This window comes from Apiospora aurea (genome assembly GCF_038362705.1).
Source record: "Apiospora aurea strain CBS 24483 chromosome Unknown utg000006l_segment0_segment0, whole genome shotgun sequence".
NCBI lineage: Eukaryota > Fungi > Ascomycota > Sordariomycetes > Amphisphaeriales > Apiosporaceae > Apiospora > Apiospora aurea.
Genome location: NW_027117393.1, coordinates 4,831,326 through 4,846,273, shown reverse-complemented (window position 1 = coordinate 4,846,273; position 14,948 = coordinate 4,831,326). Strand labels below are relative to the sequence as shown.

General features: G+C 56.2%; 4 protein-coding genes across 4 annotated transcripts; 2 read left to right on the top strand and 2 right to left on the bottom strand.

The window, feature by feature from the left end:
• Positions 1 to 316: 316 nt before the first annotated feature.
• Positions 317 to 1,846, top strand: PG986_010077 (uncharacterized protein; the record flags this gene model as incomplete). The annotated part of the gene is made up of 2 exons (XM_066846299.1): positions 317 to 1,068; positions 1,177 to 1,846. 2 exons carry the CDS (start codon positions 317 to 319, stop codon positions 1,844 to 1,846), a joined length of 1,422 nt encoding a protein of 473 aa, XP_066698697.1.
• Positions 1,847 to 2,054: 208 nt separating this feature from the next.
• On the bottom strand, positions 2,055 to 8,971 carry PG986_010076 (Reducing polyketide synthase BOA6; the record flags this gene model as incomplete). The annotated part of the gene is made up of 7 exons (XM_066846298.1): positions 2,055 to 2,205; positions 2,409 to 2,527; positions 2,598 to 6,079; positions 6,160 to 6,683; positions 6,796 to 7,897; positions 7,973 to 8,549; positions 8,633 to 8,971. 7 exons carry the CDS (start codon positions 8,969 to 8,971, stop codon positions 2,055 to 2,057), a joined length of 6,294 nt encoding a protein of 2,097 aa, XP_066698696.1.
• A 1,394-nt stretch (positions 8,972 to 10,365) lies between these two features.
• Positions 10,366 to 11,446, bottom strand: PG986_010075 (Fungal transcriptional regulatory protein; the record flags this gene model as incomplete). The annotated part of the gene is made up of 3 exons (XM_066846297.1): positions 10,366 to 10,553; positions 10,796 to 10,984; positions 11,062 to 11,446. The coding sequence occupies 3 exons, from the start codon at positions 11,444 to 11,446 to the stop codon at positions 10,366 to 10,368; spliced, it is 762 nt and encodes a 253-aa protein (XP_066698695.1).
• A 2,714-nt stretch (positions 11,447 to 14,160) lies between these two features.
• PG986_010074 (uncharacterized protein) lies at positions 14,161 to 14,655 on the top strand (the record flags this gene model as incomplete). Its single annotated transcript, XM_066846296.1, has 2 exons — positions 14,161 to 14,473; positions 14,621 to 14,655. The coding sequence occupies 2 exons, from the start codon at positions 14,161 to 14,163 to the stop codon at positions 14,653 to 14,655; spliced, it is 348 nt and encodes a 115-aa protein (XP_066698694.1).
• Positions 14,656 to 14,948: the final 293 nt, after the last annotated feature.

Genomic DNA, 14,948 nt, shown 5'->3' with positions numbered 1-14,948 from the left:
CTCATTAAACTACACGTCTCGCTCCTAGAAACGGCATGTTGATGAGAAAGGTACATTCCTCACTTAGCGATGCCTTCTGCAATTGAAGTTCCATTATGAAATGATACCCTGGCATCGGGTGGCGGCGGTCCCGTCACGCCGGAACGCCTCTGAACCAGCCCTTGGCTTTTCAGCACTCCCTCGCACCCTCACTGCCTGGGATGCCTCCTTCATCCATCGATCAAAAACGATCGATTTTATTTATTCCATTTTGCCAGATCTCAAGTAGGGTTTCAGGGGCCCCCGGCAGCGTCTAGTAGTGCGACCAAAGACAGCCATGCCGCCGCCTCGTGCGCACATCGTCCGGCTTCGCGCCGCCGCAGCTGGTATGCAGAAACAAACGAGTAGCCAGCTTCTTCTCCTACCCCGCCATCGCTACCACCACGACAACCCCCTCAACGCGGGCTGCGGCGGTACAACCTTCCAGCACGGCGGCGGCACCAGCAAAGACGGGCCCAGAGTCGAGTACATTCTTGGGTTCTTGGAACAGAGAAAGAGACCAAATGATCCCGCCACATATGTCCTCTCGTCGAGTGATATTATTCGCCAATTCGCGGCCCTCGGGCGCATAGCACCACCGCCGAGGTCTGGATATGGCAGTTCCTCCCGGCATCGAGGTCACAAGCGTGATTTCCCTTCCCCTGACGCCTGTCGCCAATACACGTACGCAATGCGGAAATACTCCTACCGACTGGACTTCTTCATCAAGCCCTACGAGGGGCCCTGGGAAGCGGCCGCCAAGATGGACAGCCTCGACGCCGCCCACCCCGCCTGTAGATCCGGAGATATCGGCGCCTTTAACCTGGCGTATTTGCAATGGTGTCCGGGAGAGAATCTGATCTGGGCCCGGCTGCATCTTCTGGATTACTGGCGCCAATTGCACATACGCCAATCCGGCAACAGCAGAGAATCCATCGAGAGAGCCAAGGCCAGGTTCGCGGCCAACAAGGCCGCGTGGCGGGTGTACAAGTGGATCTATGCCACCCGCTCCGTACGGCACTGGTTTGAACAGAACCTGGACAGTGGCCCGTAAGTACTATGGTACGTACTGCCTTCCTTGTAGCCGGTACCTGACCCCCGGTACCATGCCCTGTCGCTCCGTCATCGGCTAAGAAGGAGGTCTTCTCGGATGAGCAGTTTGGCACGCGACTGCCTAAGCGTTGCGATAGAAATCATCGTTGGCGCCGGGAAACAGCACTGGATCGAACAGTGGTTATCGAGCTCTGCGAGGGGGGACCACGAGAGCGACGAAGCGTCTCACAGGAGACTCACGCTGAGATGCCACCTGTTCGTGGGCACCGCCCGCGCCATCCGCCGCTGGGCCTCAGAAGAGGGCACGCACGATGCCTTCTCCTTTCTGACGCAGTGTCTCATCGGCCTCGAGCGGCACGTGGACATAGCACCGCTCCTCGTACGCGAGGTGCAGAGTTTGAAGTCGGAGTCAGCGGGGCACGACCTTGGCAATTTCAGGGTGTTGCTCCGCGACGTGGAACTAGATCTTCTGCTCATGAGACACCGGGTTGAGCTCGAAGTGGCGGCCTTCGATCTGTATCACGGAGGTCCACAGTCGTCTCCGTTGGAATTCAGGAAACTGCTGAGGGCCTTAAACCGGAACCATCGCAAATCGCGGCGGGTATCCTTCCACGAGTTCGTGCGGATGAATAGATTGGCAAGGAGATGCTTCGAATTGTTTGTGGAATCCGGTGATTCCCGCAGCGGATTGGAGGTGGAAATATGGATGGAGAACGTGTATGATACTGGCTACTTCCGCCGGCCGAAATTTGCCACGGAGCCTTTGTCTCGTTAGTTATATATTATACAATTGTCATTACTATATATACCAACAGCTCCAAGCAAGAGAGCCTCCCCCACCCAACGGACAACAGCGATATTATACCAATGCCCTCTCTCTTTGATTCTGGGCCGAGAGGAATCTACAATGCAAACCCACCTCCCGTAGCTCCAAGATGCCCTTCCCAAGTCTATACTTCTGCTTACTTTACTGCTCTTTCTCCTCATCTGTGCCTCCCAAGCTCGAGTCCGATGTCACGCTCGAGAAAATATTCGACGAGGCCCCCGACCGCGCAGCCGAGGTGCTGGCCAAAGTCAAGCTCGCCGACAATAGGTTCCTTTCCGTACATATCTGCTCCGCCAAGTCTAAACACACTGCGTTCCGCAAGTTAGCATCATCATTCTATAATCATTCGTAGCAGGGAAAACAAAGAAAATGGACGAAAGGGGGTAAATAAAGGGGGAGGTTCTTTGTGCAACTGCATTCCAGTCGCACAAGAACGCAACCCAGTCAGACGAGAATGCAACAAAAGGGAGTTCCGGTTTAGTAGGAAAGAGCAAAGAAAAAAATCACTTACGTCGCTGCAAGCTCCCCGCCCCCAGGATCTTGAGGATCGCCACGTCCCGCCCCAGCGCCTTCCAGAACCAGTTCCGGATCTCGACCGAGATGAGCGAGTCGATGCCCAGCTCCGCGACGCTGTGCTGCGGGTTCACGGCCCCCTGGGCAGCCCGAGGAGCGCCTCGAGGCGGTCCCCGAACGCGCGCACGATGGTCTCGGCCATCGGGCCGGCGTCGTTGTCGAGCGTTTCGAGCTGCTGGAGCAATGTTTGTTGCTGGTTCTGGCCAGCCGCTGCGCTTGTGCTGTCACCGTCATCTTCGTTCACGGTGAAGTGCGAGAAGCGCGGATCCAGGTGCCAGTGTAGTGGATTAGCGTTCCCCCACTTGAACCGTTTCAAGCCCGTGGTGATATCGAACGGCGCCTGCTCCCGGCCCTTTCCTCCATCTCCTTGCTCGTTGTGAGGCGGCCTGCCCGCGACGATGGCCTCGAGGAGCATGTGGTGTATATCCCGCTCCGAAACGGGCGGATACCCCTCGCGCTCGAGCCCGGCGTACAGCTCGCCCTTCTCGCGCTGCAGCAGTCCCAGCCCGTAAATCACGCCGATATTCAGAACCGAACCCGCCCGGCCCTGGCGGAGCCGCCGCCGCGCCGCGAGGCCGTTCATGTACATGTTGGCGGCCGCGTAGTTGGCCTGGCCCGAGTGTCCGCCGATGGCGGCGAAGGAACTGGTCATGACGAAGAAGTCCAGCTCGTCTTGGCCGAACACGGTATCCAGGTTCGCCGACCCAAGGACCTTGGGCGCGAGCACACGGTTCCAGGTCTCGGCCGACTCCATCTGCGCGAAGACGCGGTCGTCCAGGACCATGGCGCCGTTGACCAAGCCGGCGACGGGAGGCGCGTCGGAGACGAGGAGTCGCTTTTTGAGCGCGCGGACGCTGTCCAGGTCCGTGGCGTCGAGGCGCTCGATGGTGATGTTTGCGGCCACTTCATCCTTCCACTTGAGCTCGGGGTTGGGGTTGCGGCTGCAGAGGACGATGTGTCGCGCTCCGTGGCGGATGAAGAGACGGCAGAGACTCTGGCCCAGATCACGGGTCAGGCCTACTAAGAGATATGTCGCGTCCGGACGGAAGAGGTTTTCCTCGACGATGGGGTTGATCGGAGGAGACATGACGCGGCGAGAAGCATTTAGCCGGTTGTTGAATGGTTTCAGGGGCTTGACGCGGGGAATGAGACGACGCCCCTTTTCCAGGTAGACCTCGGGCTCCTTGGTATTAAGCTCCGTAGGTAAGCCGGCGTCGAATGAGCATATTTGTCGCAAGCATCCACTAATCACCTCGGCTGCGCCTTTCAGGCAGTCCAAGTCAACCACCTGAAGCCTGAGGTCCGGAACCTCTGCGATTATCGTGCGGGTGAAGCCGAGTGTGGCGGCATGTTCCGGACTGTCGAGCTTGGCTCCGCGGGTAACCCAGAGCACCGTTGTGTTCGGCCTAAAGAAAGATTGGAGTTGCCTGAGTCGCTCGTCGGTCATGCCCAGCATGACAGACTCGTCAAGATCTGCAAGAACGATAGCCGTAGTGAAGTTCGCCATCGACTCCGAGTCCAGATCCTCAAAGGAAGGGGCAATTGAGACGTGGAGAGAAGATCCGGAGAGAAGGCAGCCCAACTCATAGTTGATCTTCACCGTTTCCTCCTTCAGTCCACCGATTATGAGCAAATCGTCGAGGATGGGCCCCGGCTGTGCTAGGATCGGACGCTCGACTGGGCTACCTTGACGAACGTGGATCGATGCTCCATCTGGAAAGAATTGGTCGGCGTATTTCGCTGTTTTGGCATAACCGCTGCCATCGAGGAGGTTGGCCCATTCTGCCGTCTTCTGTCCATCTGCTGGGTCGCTCGCTGGCGCTGCCATACTGCGCAAGCTGTCGCGTACTCCCATTTCCGGGCAATGAATCAGCACCAGCAGCCCGCCCACGGCCATGCTGTCTCGAATAGCGCCCAGTGTTGCTTCCGGGACGTTGCTGTCAAGCTGCGATGTCGACACCACGACCAAGTTTGCCTGGGCCCCTGCTGCTGACTGATTCCCCAGAGTCTCGTACAGACTAAGCGGTACAAATCGGGTTCGTTTAGAGGCAGAGGCGGGTATAGCGTGCAAACGAGGATGATCCTGTTCCGTCTCGAGGCGGATGGTGTGAGACAAGAAACCGGTTTCCAGCCCCGAAACGATGTGCTCTATCAGTCCCAGAGCTGGATCGACAAGACTCAACACATTCAGCCGCGGGAAACGGTGAGTGATCTGCTGCAATATACGCCCCACGTGGGTGTTGAGCCAGGTCTGGCGGCGCGTCTGCTCGATGATAAGGGGGATGGCGTTTGGTAGAAGATCTGGTAGATCCGTACCGAGCTCCTTGATGAAATCCAGGGATGTCCGATATGCAGAGGCATCAATCAAACGATCAATGCTTTCTTGATCATCGAGGTTATAGAAACGACGTTTATCTATAAACGAACGCTCGCGCTGAGTACCGAATGAAAACCAAGGCGGAATGCTGTGCTTAGACCGGTAAAAGAAAGCCCCGACTCGATCGCAGCTCTCGGTAAGCTCCGGGTCCGTCTCATCCATCACGGCTGGCGCCTGTACAATCTCGTCCATAGGGTCGACGTCGAAGGTAGTATGTAGATACAGCTCGTAGTCGTCTTCGGGGCGCGTATCCGCGATGGCCGTGACCGAAAGCCCCTCAACCTGGATCTCGCAACCGAGGTCTTCGCTGTGAATGTCAATATCGACGGTGAATCCGGCCTTGGATGTGCGGCTAGTGGGTCGAGCTTCCTTAAGGGTGCTTTCTACATTGAGTTTCGCATCCTTTCCGGCCTCTCGTTCGTTACCGCAGTATGCCATGTTGAAGCTGAGCCGGTTGATATGGGTGGGTAGAAAAGAGGTCCAGAGCGACCCATCTCCAGGAGCGGAGTATGTAAGAAAGGCGGACTGAAGACATGTATCCAACGTAGCCGGACTGATGGTAAGCGATGTGGTGTCCTCCTGGTGTAACCTCTGGACACTGGCTGCTGAGTAGTCGAGGCGGCGCTCTATGGACTCGAGCGCTCTGAACGGACCGGTATACGCAAGGCCGCTGTCGTCCATCATGCTGTAGAAGGCCTTGGAGCTCGCTGGTAACGTTTCCGAGACAGACCGTTGCGCGAGCGGCAAAGAATCAGCGCAAGGCTCGCCCAGACGAATACGCAGCGCACCCGACATATTCTTCGTCATAGCGCTCGTCCCATCCGCCGAACACGAGACCAACATGACATCGGCCTCGATCGTAGCCGATTCCTTCCAGCTCTTCGGCTCTCCCCGGGGCGTCAGCGAGAACAGCACCTCGACGCCGACCGAGTCCGGCTCCACGACGACGCCGGCCAGGATCCGCATATCCACAATCTCGATCACGGACGCGGGCCGGCCCTTCAGGAACTGCCGCCCCGCGTCCAGCGCCATCGCGCAGTACGCCGAGGCCGGGACCAGGGGCTGGCCCTGGAAGCGGTGGTGGCGCAGCCACGGGACCTGGCCGATGGTCAGCACGTTGCGCCAGCGCAGCGCGAAGTCGGAGTCGTCGCGGGTCCGGACGCCCAGGAGTTCGTGCGGGCTGCCGGTTTTGAAGTGGTATTGTCGCGAAAGTCGGGACTCGCGCCAGTGGGCTTGCGAATGGTCCCATGGGTAGCTTGGGAAACCCTGCATGATTCCTTTGGAAAAGGGGGATCCAAAGTAATTTGACAACTGGACTGCTCCGGGTCCGAAATTGCACCATAGAAAACCCAAAGATCAGATAGAGCAGCCTGATCATCTTTCGTCCGGTCCAGAACCCCTGAGTACATAAGTGCGCCACCATTGAGGGACTTGGCCGTTTGGGTGGTCGGTCCCTTCAAGGCCGGATGAGGGCCGACCTCGATGGCGCAGTCAAAGGGCCCATGTTCCGTAATCGCCGTCTTGACGGCGTCGTGAAACTGTACGGCGGATACCATGTTGTCCTGCCAGTATCCAACGTCTGGCTCCACGCTGCCACTCCCCGAGTATCCATCGACGCTGGATATCCAATTGGTGCCGTTACTGCTTTTCAGGGGTATGGTGGCACATTTCTGCAACGCTTTGACATACTCGGCGGCGGGTCGGATGATGTGCGGTGAGTGATAGGCGGTATCGACAACGAGAACTCGTGCGAACTTCTGCTGGCGTGCCAACTTGTCCCGTGCCAGGTGTACCATTTCCAGGTCACCAGACAACGTTACGGTGCTCGGTGCGTTGCTGGCCGCGACGCAGAGTCTAGCGCAGAAGTCTGGATCTCGGCAGAAGGCCGTAGCTTCGGACTCGGATAGGCCGACGGCCATCATGCCCCCCTTTTCCCCATTCGGCCCACCGGCCAGGTGAAGCAAACATGCCGCGATAGTATGCGATGAGTATGGCAGCCCCTGGTGTCAGTCGTCCCGCCGTATACGCAGCCGCGATCTCTCCAGATGAGTGACCAACGACTGTGTGAAACTGGACTCCGTAGTCTCGGAGAACACAGACCAAGGCGATCTGCAGCGCCGTACATAGAGGTTGCGATACGGCGGCCTCGTTGATGCGTGACTCTTCCGGGTATGCCATGATCTGCTCCAGCAGACTCCAGGACGGTGGATCGGGACAAGCTTGGATGGTTTCGTCTAGGTACTGGATGGTCTTTTGGTAGGTCTTGTTCGAGAGCAGCAGGGATTGTGACATGGTGGCCCATTGCGCGCCTTGTCCAGTGAAGACGCACATGATTTTGGGTTTCTGGTGGAGCGTTTGCGCCCGGGTCCCCATCCCACCGGCACCGGCGGCGAACCCGTCGAGACATGATTGCAGGAGGGCGACGGCGCCAGCGCCGGAGTCAGCGGCGAACGACATTCGATAGGGGAGAGCCGTCTGTTTCAAATAGAGATGGGATCCAAGATGCCGAGGCGTAATGCGAGGATTTTGCTGGAGGTACTTCACCAAATCTCGGACAACATCTCGAAGAGAGGCCTGAGAAGCGGCAGACACGACAAAGGGGTAATAGGGACCTGTGTACTCAAGCATCTTTGGGGACAAAAACAGACCACCAGCCATTGGAAGCGAGTCGTGCGAACACATCGGGCTGTGAAACTGAGGCACGTAGGACTCGATAATGACGTGGGCGTTGGTCCCACCGAAGCCAAACGAGTTGACGCTTGCTCTTCGAGGTAGTGAGCCCAGTGGCTCCGGCCAAGGTACTACGGTCGTTGGGATCTGAAGATGGCTGTAGAAGGGTTGGACGCTCGGGTTAAGTGACTGAAAGTGCAGATTTGGCGGAACCGATTTGTGCTTCATGGCCTCAAGCACCTTGAGCACGCCGGCAAGGCCAGCTGCTCCCTCCGTGTGGCCGATGATGGTTTTGACTGAACCGACTAGAAGCTTGTCAGTAGATTGGCCGTCTGCCACTGTCGTGTTTTCAGGCGTTCCGAAAAACGCTTCTTCGATTGCTACAATAGAAAGTGGTTAGCGCATAATTCCTTTGTGTATGATACGTGATAAGGGGGTGAGAGGGAGGTACTTACCTTTAGCTTCCCGCGGGTCACCCACTTGCGTCCCCGTCCCATGCGCCTCAAAATACTGACAGCGGTCCTCAGCACTCCTCGGGTCCAGTCCGGCCCGTTCGTAAGTCCTCCGTATCAGCGACGCCTGCGCCTCGGAGTTGGGCATCGTGATCCCCTGCGTCCTCCCGTCCGAGCCCACGCCCGTGTTCCTGATAATGCCTTCGATCCGATCCCCGTCCGCCTGGGCCTGAGACAATGTCTTGAGAAATATCGCCGCCATGCCTTCGCCACGCGCGTAACCGTCAGCATTGACGTCCCACATCTGACACCGACCCGAAGGGCTCAGCATATGTAGGCTGGACTCGACGATGAACTGCTCGGGGGTGAGCATTAGGTTCACCCCTGTCACGCAGGCTATCTTGCTTTCTCGTGACCGGAGGCTCAGCACCGCTTGGTGGAGAGCTACGAGCGAGGAGCTACACGCCGTATCGATGGTAACCGATGGGCCGCGAAAGTTGAAGAAGTAAGAGACGCGGTTCGCGATGATGGAGCGCGCGTTGCCCGTTGCGTAGTACTGGCTTGTGCAAAGTTCGTCGCGCTGTGAGAGGGTGTCGTAGTCAGCCGTCATGACGCCCGCGAAAACGGCGACGTCCTCGCCTGACAGTCGTGTCATGGGGGTACCCCCGCGGACTCCATGGCCTCGTAGACGACCTCGAGCAACAAGCGTTGCTGCGGGTCGATGGCCTCGGCCTCGCGGGGCGTGATGTTGAAGAAACCGGCATCGAAGGCGCGGATGTCCTGTTCCAGCCAGTATCCGCGGATCGAGTTGGTCGTGCCATGGTGCTCGCCGTCGGGGTGGTAGAAGGTCTCGGCGTTGAACCGGTCCTTGGGTACCTCTCGTGAGAGATCCGTGGGAGCAGACAGCAGATCCCACAATTTCGAGGGCGAAGTGGCGCCGCCGGTGAAGCGGCAGCTGGTGCCTATTATGGCGATGGGTTCCGGTTGGCGTCCTGTGTACATGACTGTCTCTCTTGTCGCGCAGGCGGATGACCTGCTGACTGATGGTATGTATATACCATAAAAAGCAACGACTGCAGCAGCAAAGTGCAAATAGAAAAACGGTGAAGGAAGTGTGAGAGCAGGTGAAGTGAGGGTTTCTGATGTCAGCCAATCGTCAAGTCGCAGGGCTTCAGGAAAAGGAAAAATCACTCAGACATATGGTGCTACATATGCTCAGGGGGACAATCAGCATTGTTTCCTGCAGGGTTGACCCATCTTTTGTACTCGGCAAGAAAGACAGGACCTGAACAATTGCCATTATCTCGTTGAGCACATGCTGTGGAAGATCTTTGATTAGCTGCACCATCGCCGAAGCTGATAGCTGTTGGTCTTTGTCTCAGGCGCCGCCTGGGTTCCTCCCTGCAGCCAACCGTAACGTCTCCCATTTGCTCAATGAAAACACCGAATTGATTTGATAAGCATTGATTACTGATTTTGAGAAGAGGAAGCATACAATGGTGATGTGGAAGATATCTAGAGGAATTCTCAATCAACTCCAGAAGTCAGCTGGCGGTCTTGGCCTCTGTAGTTTCGGCCGAGAAGATGACATCTAGGGCTTCCAGTTGAAAGATTGTGGAAAGGATATAACTACTGCCTCGAGGCGCACCTCTCCATCTCCGAGTCCGAAACTAGGCCGTTAGCTAGCGATATTCCATCTCTCGATGGTGGTGTGTTGCTGCCAGCTGACTCGGTGCCGACGATCTCGACGATGCGTTGTGTTTTCGAAATCATTCGACCACGCCCTTTCCGCACTAAACAAGCCCTAAAGGTTCGAGGCCCTTTGCCACAATGCGCATCAGAAGGGAAGACCGAGTTTCGATGTGTTCTGAGAGAAACAGGCGAATATCGTGTCCGATAGACCAAGACGTGCATTACGGGCCGAAAAGGGGAGTCGATTAGTGGTGGATGCGGGAACGGCATCAGCCTGTTCGTCGATCAATGAGGCCAAACGCCATTCGACAATCACATTTTCCAGTTTCTATACAGCACGGAGCCGGCACAGATCTTCTGCAAGCTCGACTCCTTACAATGGTTATGTGTTGTACAAACACGTCGAGAATATCACATCACCAAAGCCCATCAAACCCTCTTTCGATATCACAATTCAAGGGGCTACAGCGAAACTTATGTAGCGAGTTTCACTTCTGTCACGATACTTTCGAACACTGACATACACTGTTTTCCAATAGACATGCGTTACTAACGTTTCATCGATCATTTTGGCCGTTGTGGCCCGCCCGATTCTAACCAAGAACCTGCAACGCCGTGTGTAACATCCCCATGAGTACTGATTGGAATACAAAAAAAGCAGTAAATCAAACGAAAGCAAAAGCAATGGAAGTCTCATCGACTGGCTATGCCATCTCCCCCTGAAACGAAGCCTCCGAGTAGGTGGCGGGCTGCCAATCAAACCGGATCCGACTGCCCGAACCATATCCGCCGCCGCCGCCATATTGCCCGAATCCGGACCCGAAGCCCATGGGGTTGGAGTAGCAGGCATATGAGCCCAGACCGTCGCGGGCAGTCGCGGGATCTCGCGTGGCTAGCGATGTAATAGCAGGTGCCACCGCCGCCGCAGTGTGTTGGAGTTAAACAAGATGCGCCCCCGGCGGCACTTCGACATCCCTTCCATCCAGATCTGGATCAAGATCAGAGAAGCCACGCACGGCCTGGAAGGATCTGAGATCCTGGGGTGGAGAAGATGACTTGTCCGGGTAACCAGCGTCCATGAGGCAGTCAACCCTTGGAGTTTCCGTGTGCTCGGGCCAGCAGGGGGCAAAGTACGGGGAAACGTCGCCCCGCTGAACTCAGCTGATGCGGTAACAGCGTGACCAGGCCAGCAGACGGGTTCAAGGTACTGCTGCTGCTGTTGCTGCTGCTGTTGCTGCTGCTGTTGCTGCTGCTGTTGCTGCTGCTGTTGCTGCTCTGCCGTGTCCGTGACCAGCTGTTCAGACATGACAGGGATGACCGACGCTATATATAGTATGGTGAGTAACGTCGGACGGAAATAGTCTCACACGCGCAAGATCATCAAAGATGTGCTCACTCACCTGTCGCGTCTTGGCCCTGGGAGTAGCAAGAGGAGCCCGATTCGGAAGAGGAGTAGGGGGAGGAAGATAGGGGATGATGGATACCCGCAGCAGCAGCAGCCGCGGTGGCAGAGCGGACAGCAGCCGTGGGACCAGGAGGGGGAGATCGAGGTAGTATGGCGAGTGTCTTGGTTCTTCTCCGGCCGCCGTCGTGCTCCCTCGGGTTGCGCCGGGTCGTCGCGCTGCTGTTGCGCTGGTTCCGCAGCAGGGGGCTCGAGGTGCACGGCCGCTTGAGCCTGTGGCACCGCTCGCACTCGTCGCCGTCGCCGATCTTCTTGCAGCTCAACTTCTGCTGGTGGCATTTGTCGCAGGCCTTGCGGTTGCGCTCTTGGGGTGGCGGCGGCATCGTATTTGTTTGGTTGTGGTAGCAGTAGCGGTAGCAGTAAAAGGAGACTAGAAGAAAAACGGGAAGGAGACCAGATCAGAGAGACAATTCTCGGCTAACTCCACGATTTGTTTCGGCTCGGTTCGTAAAGTCAATAGATGATCGATCATACATCGCTGACTGATGCGAGCAGCACGGCGATGAGTAAAAGGTCGAACGTGACCTGGATCTCTCCTCGGGAGTCTCTTTGCAATATAAGTGAGTGAGACACCCAATATGGCTGCGTGCAGGATCTGAAGTACGGCGTATCATCATCACAGAGTGCCGTGGCGCACGAGATCGTGTGGGTAATGAGGTTGTATATCGTCCAAGAGGAGCGGACACAATCTCATTGGGCAGAAGGGGCGGCAGGGGAAACAATGGACGAATGCTGGGAATGGAAGAGCGGCTGGAACCAGCAGCGCGGATCCCCCCTTATTGCCGGGGGCATACCGCCCTTGAGTCACCAGCAACCTGCAGGATCTGTCTTGTCGCATGAGCCCATCGGGGAGGGGTGTGGTAGTACAAAGATTGGGCACACGGCGTCCGATAATGCAGTCAAGCGTCAAAGTGTGCCACGATTTCTATAGCACGCAAATCTCTGCACGACGGAGTCCAACACGCTGTCTGCCACCTCTGGGGAATTAATTGGTACCACTGCCTCTTTCGACATGGTGACTTCAGGCAAACCATTCAGGGGCTGTGACTCGTAGGTACGAAAATAAAAGGTTAGTAAGCCAGGGGGCTAAAATGTGAATCACTAGGCTTTCACGTGGAGGCTCTGCACGCTTACGGCACCGTTCTCCGTATCGAAGACACTCGGCTAGATCACCGAATTCTTCGATCTATCCAAGAATCTCACGGGATGGAGATAAGGGATGCCTGACGGTACTGACAATAAAGCCGATATACCTTAGCTAGCGTGGTAGTGACAGTAAGTAGAAATATGTGACAGCAGATGCGCTGCCTATCCCAGAAGGTAGTCACCACGCCTAAGTGTGCTAGCGGCCTACGTTTCCTAGTGTCGTACTAGAAGCATTCAGCTTCCCAAGGGAGATAAGTTAATTGAATGCCACCGCAGTGTCTCAGCGTGTGCTAGCGTGACGTGACCGACACGATCGAACTTTCCCTTCCCACCTTCTGAAAACTCCCGCTCTTCGCCAGCATTCTGGAAGAATATCTCGATCTGTGACGTCCGTCCAAGACGTTAGAGACAGGTCACGGCTTGCACAGCGTGATACACTGTGCTCAGTCAAGGAAGCCGGAAGGAATTACCCGGTCGCTGAGAGTGCTGCTGCAGAGAAGTGCCTGTCACGCTCCGCGAGCCCATAGAAAAAGAAGCATATAGGTTACGACAAAGTACCCCCGACCTATATGCCCGAGCAATTAAGGGGTTGTATACCACATTGGGCAAGTAGAAACCGCGTGACCAGAGAGCCGGGGTCCCCGATCGGGGTCTAGATACTTGGCATGTAGGTGGCTATCACTCCCCAAACCGCCGGTAACTGTGGCGGTGTGTCAGGGATAAAGGGCTTCGCCACACATGTGGTGATGAAGCCCAACCGCCAACAAGCATCGTCGTGAGGATAGTAATGGAGTGACTACTCACTGTAACAAAACGGTGTCTAGCGTTCGGCGACATATAAGCCCTAGCAGGAAGGTCGATGCATAACATCTCATCTACTGCAGGAGGAGATAAGGAGTATCCAACCAACGGAGAAAAAGGAAGAGTGAAATATCCGAAACGGATGGATGGATGTCCCGCGCCCCCTACTGCAGCAATGAGGCTATTGACATGCAGCCACTGGCGCCAAAGTCACAAAGTCGCTCAGCCCCTTACCCTCCTTTTTCCGCCCCCAGACGACCCGGGGATCTGGTTTCGTGCGAAGGGGCAGCAAAGAGCATGGAATACGATATATGGCGTCTGCCAAGTCTACCTACCTTCTCCGCGCTTTCTAAAGCAGAGCCTAACAGGGGCTTGTCTGATCAATTCCCAGCGCTTCATTCAGGCTTCGGTAACTTAACGCCACAAGCGTCAGTTAGGCAGCTTCCCGCCCGTTTTCTCGACAACCGCCTGACCCAGAAGCTTGGTAAAAACAAGACTTGAGGTCCAAATAGACTGACCCGTGTGTACGGACGTAAAGAACGTGGGGCTTTCCAACGACGTTTCCAGACTGGCAGAAATACGGATGATCCCTGGTCATCTCCGAGTACCTACTGGGTAAGTAAGCCCGTAGGGCTAGACGTTGGGAGGCGTCCTTTCAGCCTCACGGTTCGCGAATCATCTGCCACCGCCTCACACAATGACCGAACATTCGCTGGGGCCGCCGGTACAGTCATCCGCTTCACACCCCATCCGTATCTAACCGTCGCCGCAGCCTTGAGCAGCACCGGAAAAAGTAGGGATTGGCTCTCCCGCCCTGTCCCCGTCGTCTCTGCCCCCCCCAACTCTTGCATTTCTTTGAAGAAAAGGCCGTGCGACGAATGACGGCATTGGGATTCGACGGAATCTGCCCCGCCCCCGCGACGCCTCGGTGTAACGCGAAAGCGCGATTTGGGCATGCCGGTTTCCGCTGAGCTCCAGGGATGGTGAATGCCTCTCTCTGGATCCTACCCAGATCTTGGGGACGCAGCTGCCTGCAGGTAAGGGAAAGAAAAGAAAGAAAGAAAAAACAAGAAATGGCGCTCGATCCCAGATGGCACGCCTCCTGCTACCGACCGCCTTCTCCTTCTCTCTCGTGCCACCCCACGAAGCGGACAACTGCATGATCTCGAGGTCAACATTTACCGAGTACCTGGTTGGCAAGACCTGCTTGGGCATGGCTGCATCCCCCGAGGCTGCAACAGGCAAGGACCCTGTACGCTGGGAAAGCCCCGGCCAGGGTCACGATCCGGCAAGGCCTGCGCCCATGTTCCCCCACCTATCGTCCAACCCCTATTTTGGCAAGTACAAACGGTGGGGGTACGGAGGACAGGATAGTCCAGTTCGAGCACCGATATCCGAACACGGTATTTCGGGGATAAGGACGCCCAGAGTGAGGCTTTCGGGGCTGGTGCAGATATAGATCTCGCGATAATAATACCTTTTCGATTGCGGATGTCAACCAGCCGCAGCCAAGGTCAATATCTGCTTCACTCTGAAAATGATGAACATAGCTTGTGACGCAGCAGGAAAGATGGGTGAAGAGTAGAGGAGAAAGAGTGACAGGAATGGCGTAAAGATGGGGACACTGCTACAGCATATATGTCGTGGTACTTGATGGGAATGACACCGCTCTTCTCGGTGCATTTACCTCGGTGTAGGAATGCTGTTGCACGACGGTATGGTAAGTAGGTCGGTAGGCAGGCAACGATCCCTATTCCTACTTAGAATGACCATACATGCAGTGTCAGACCATCACGAAGAATGTTGTCATCCTCTTACCCGCCTCCTCCCTCTTCCCTCCACCCCATCGCACTAACATTTCTACCTACCAACTCCAGA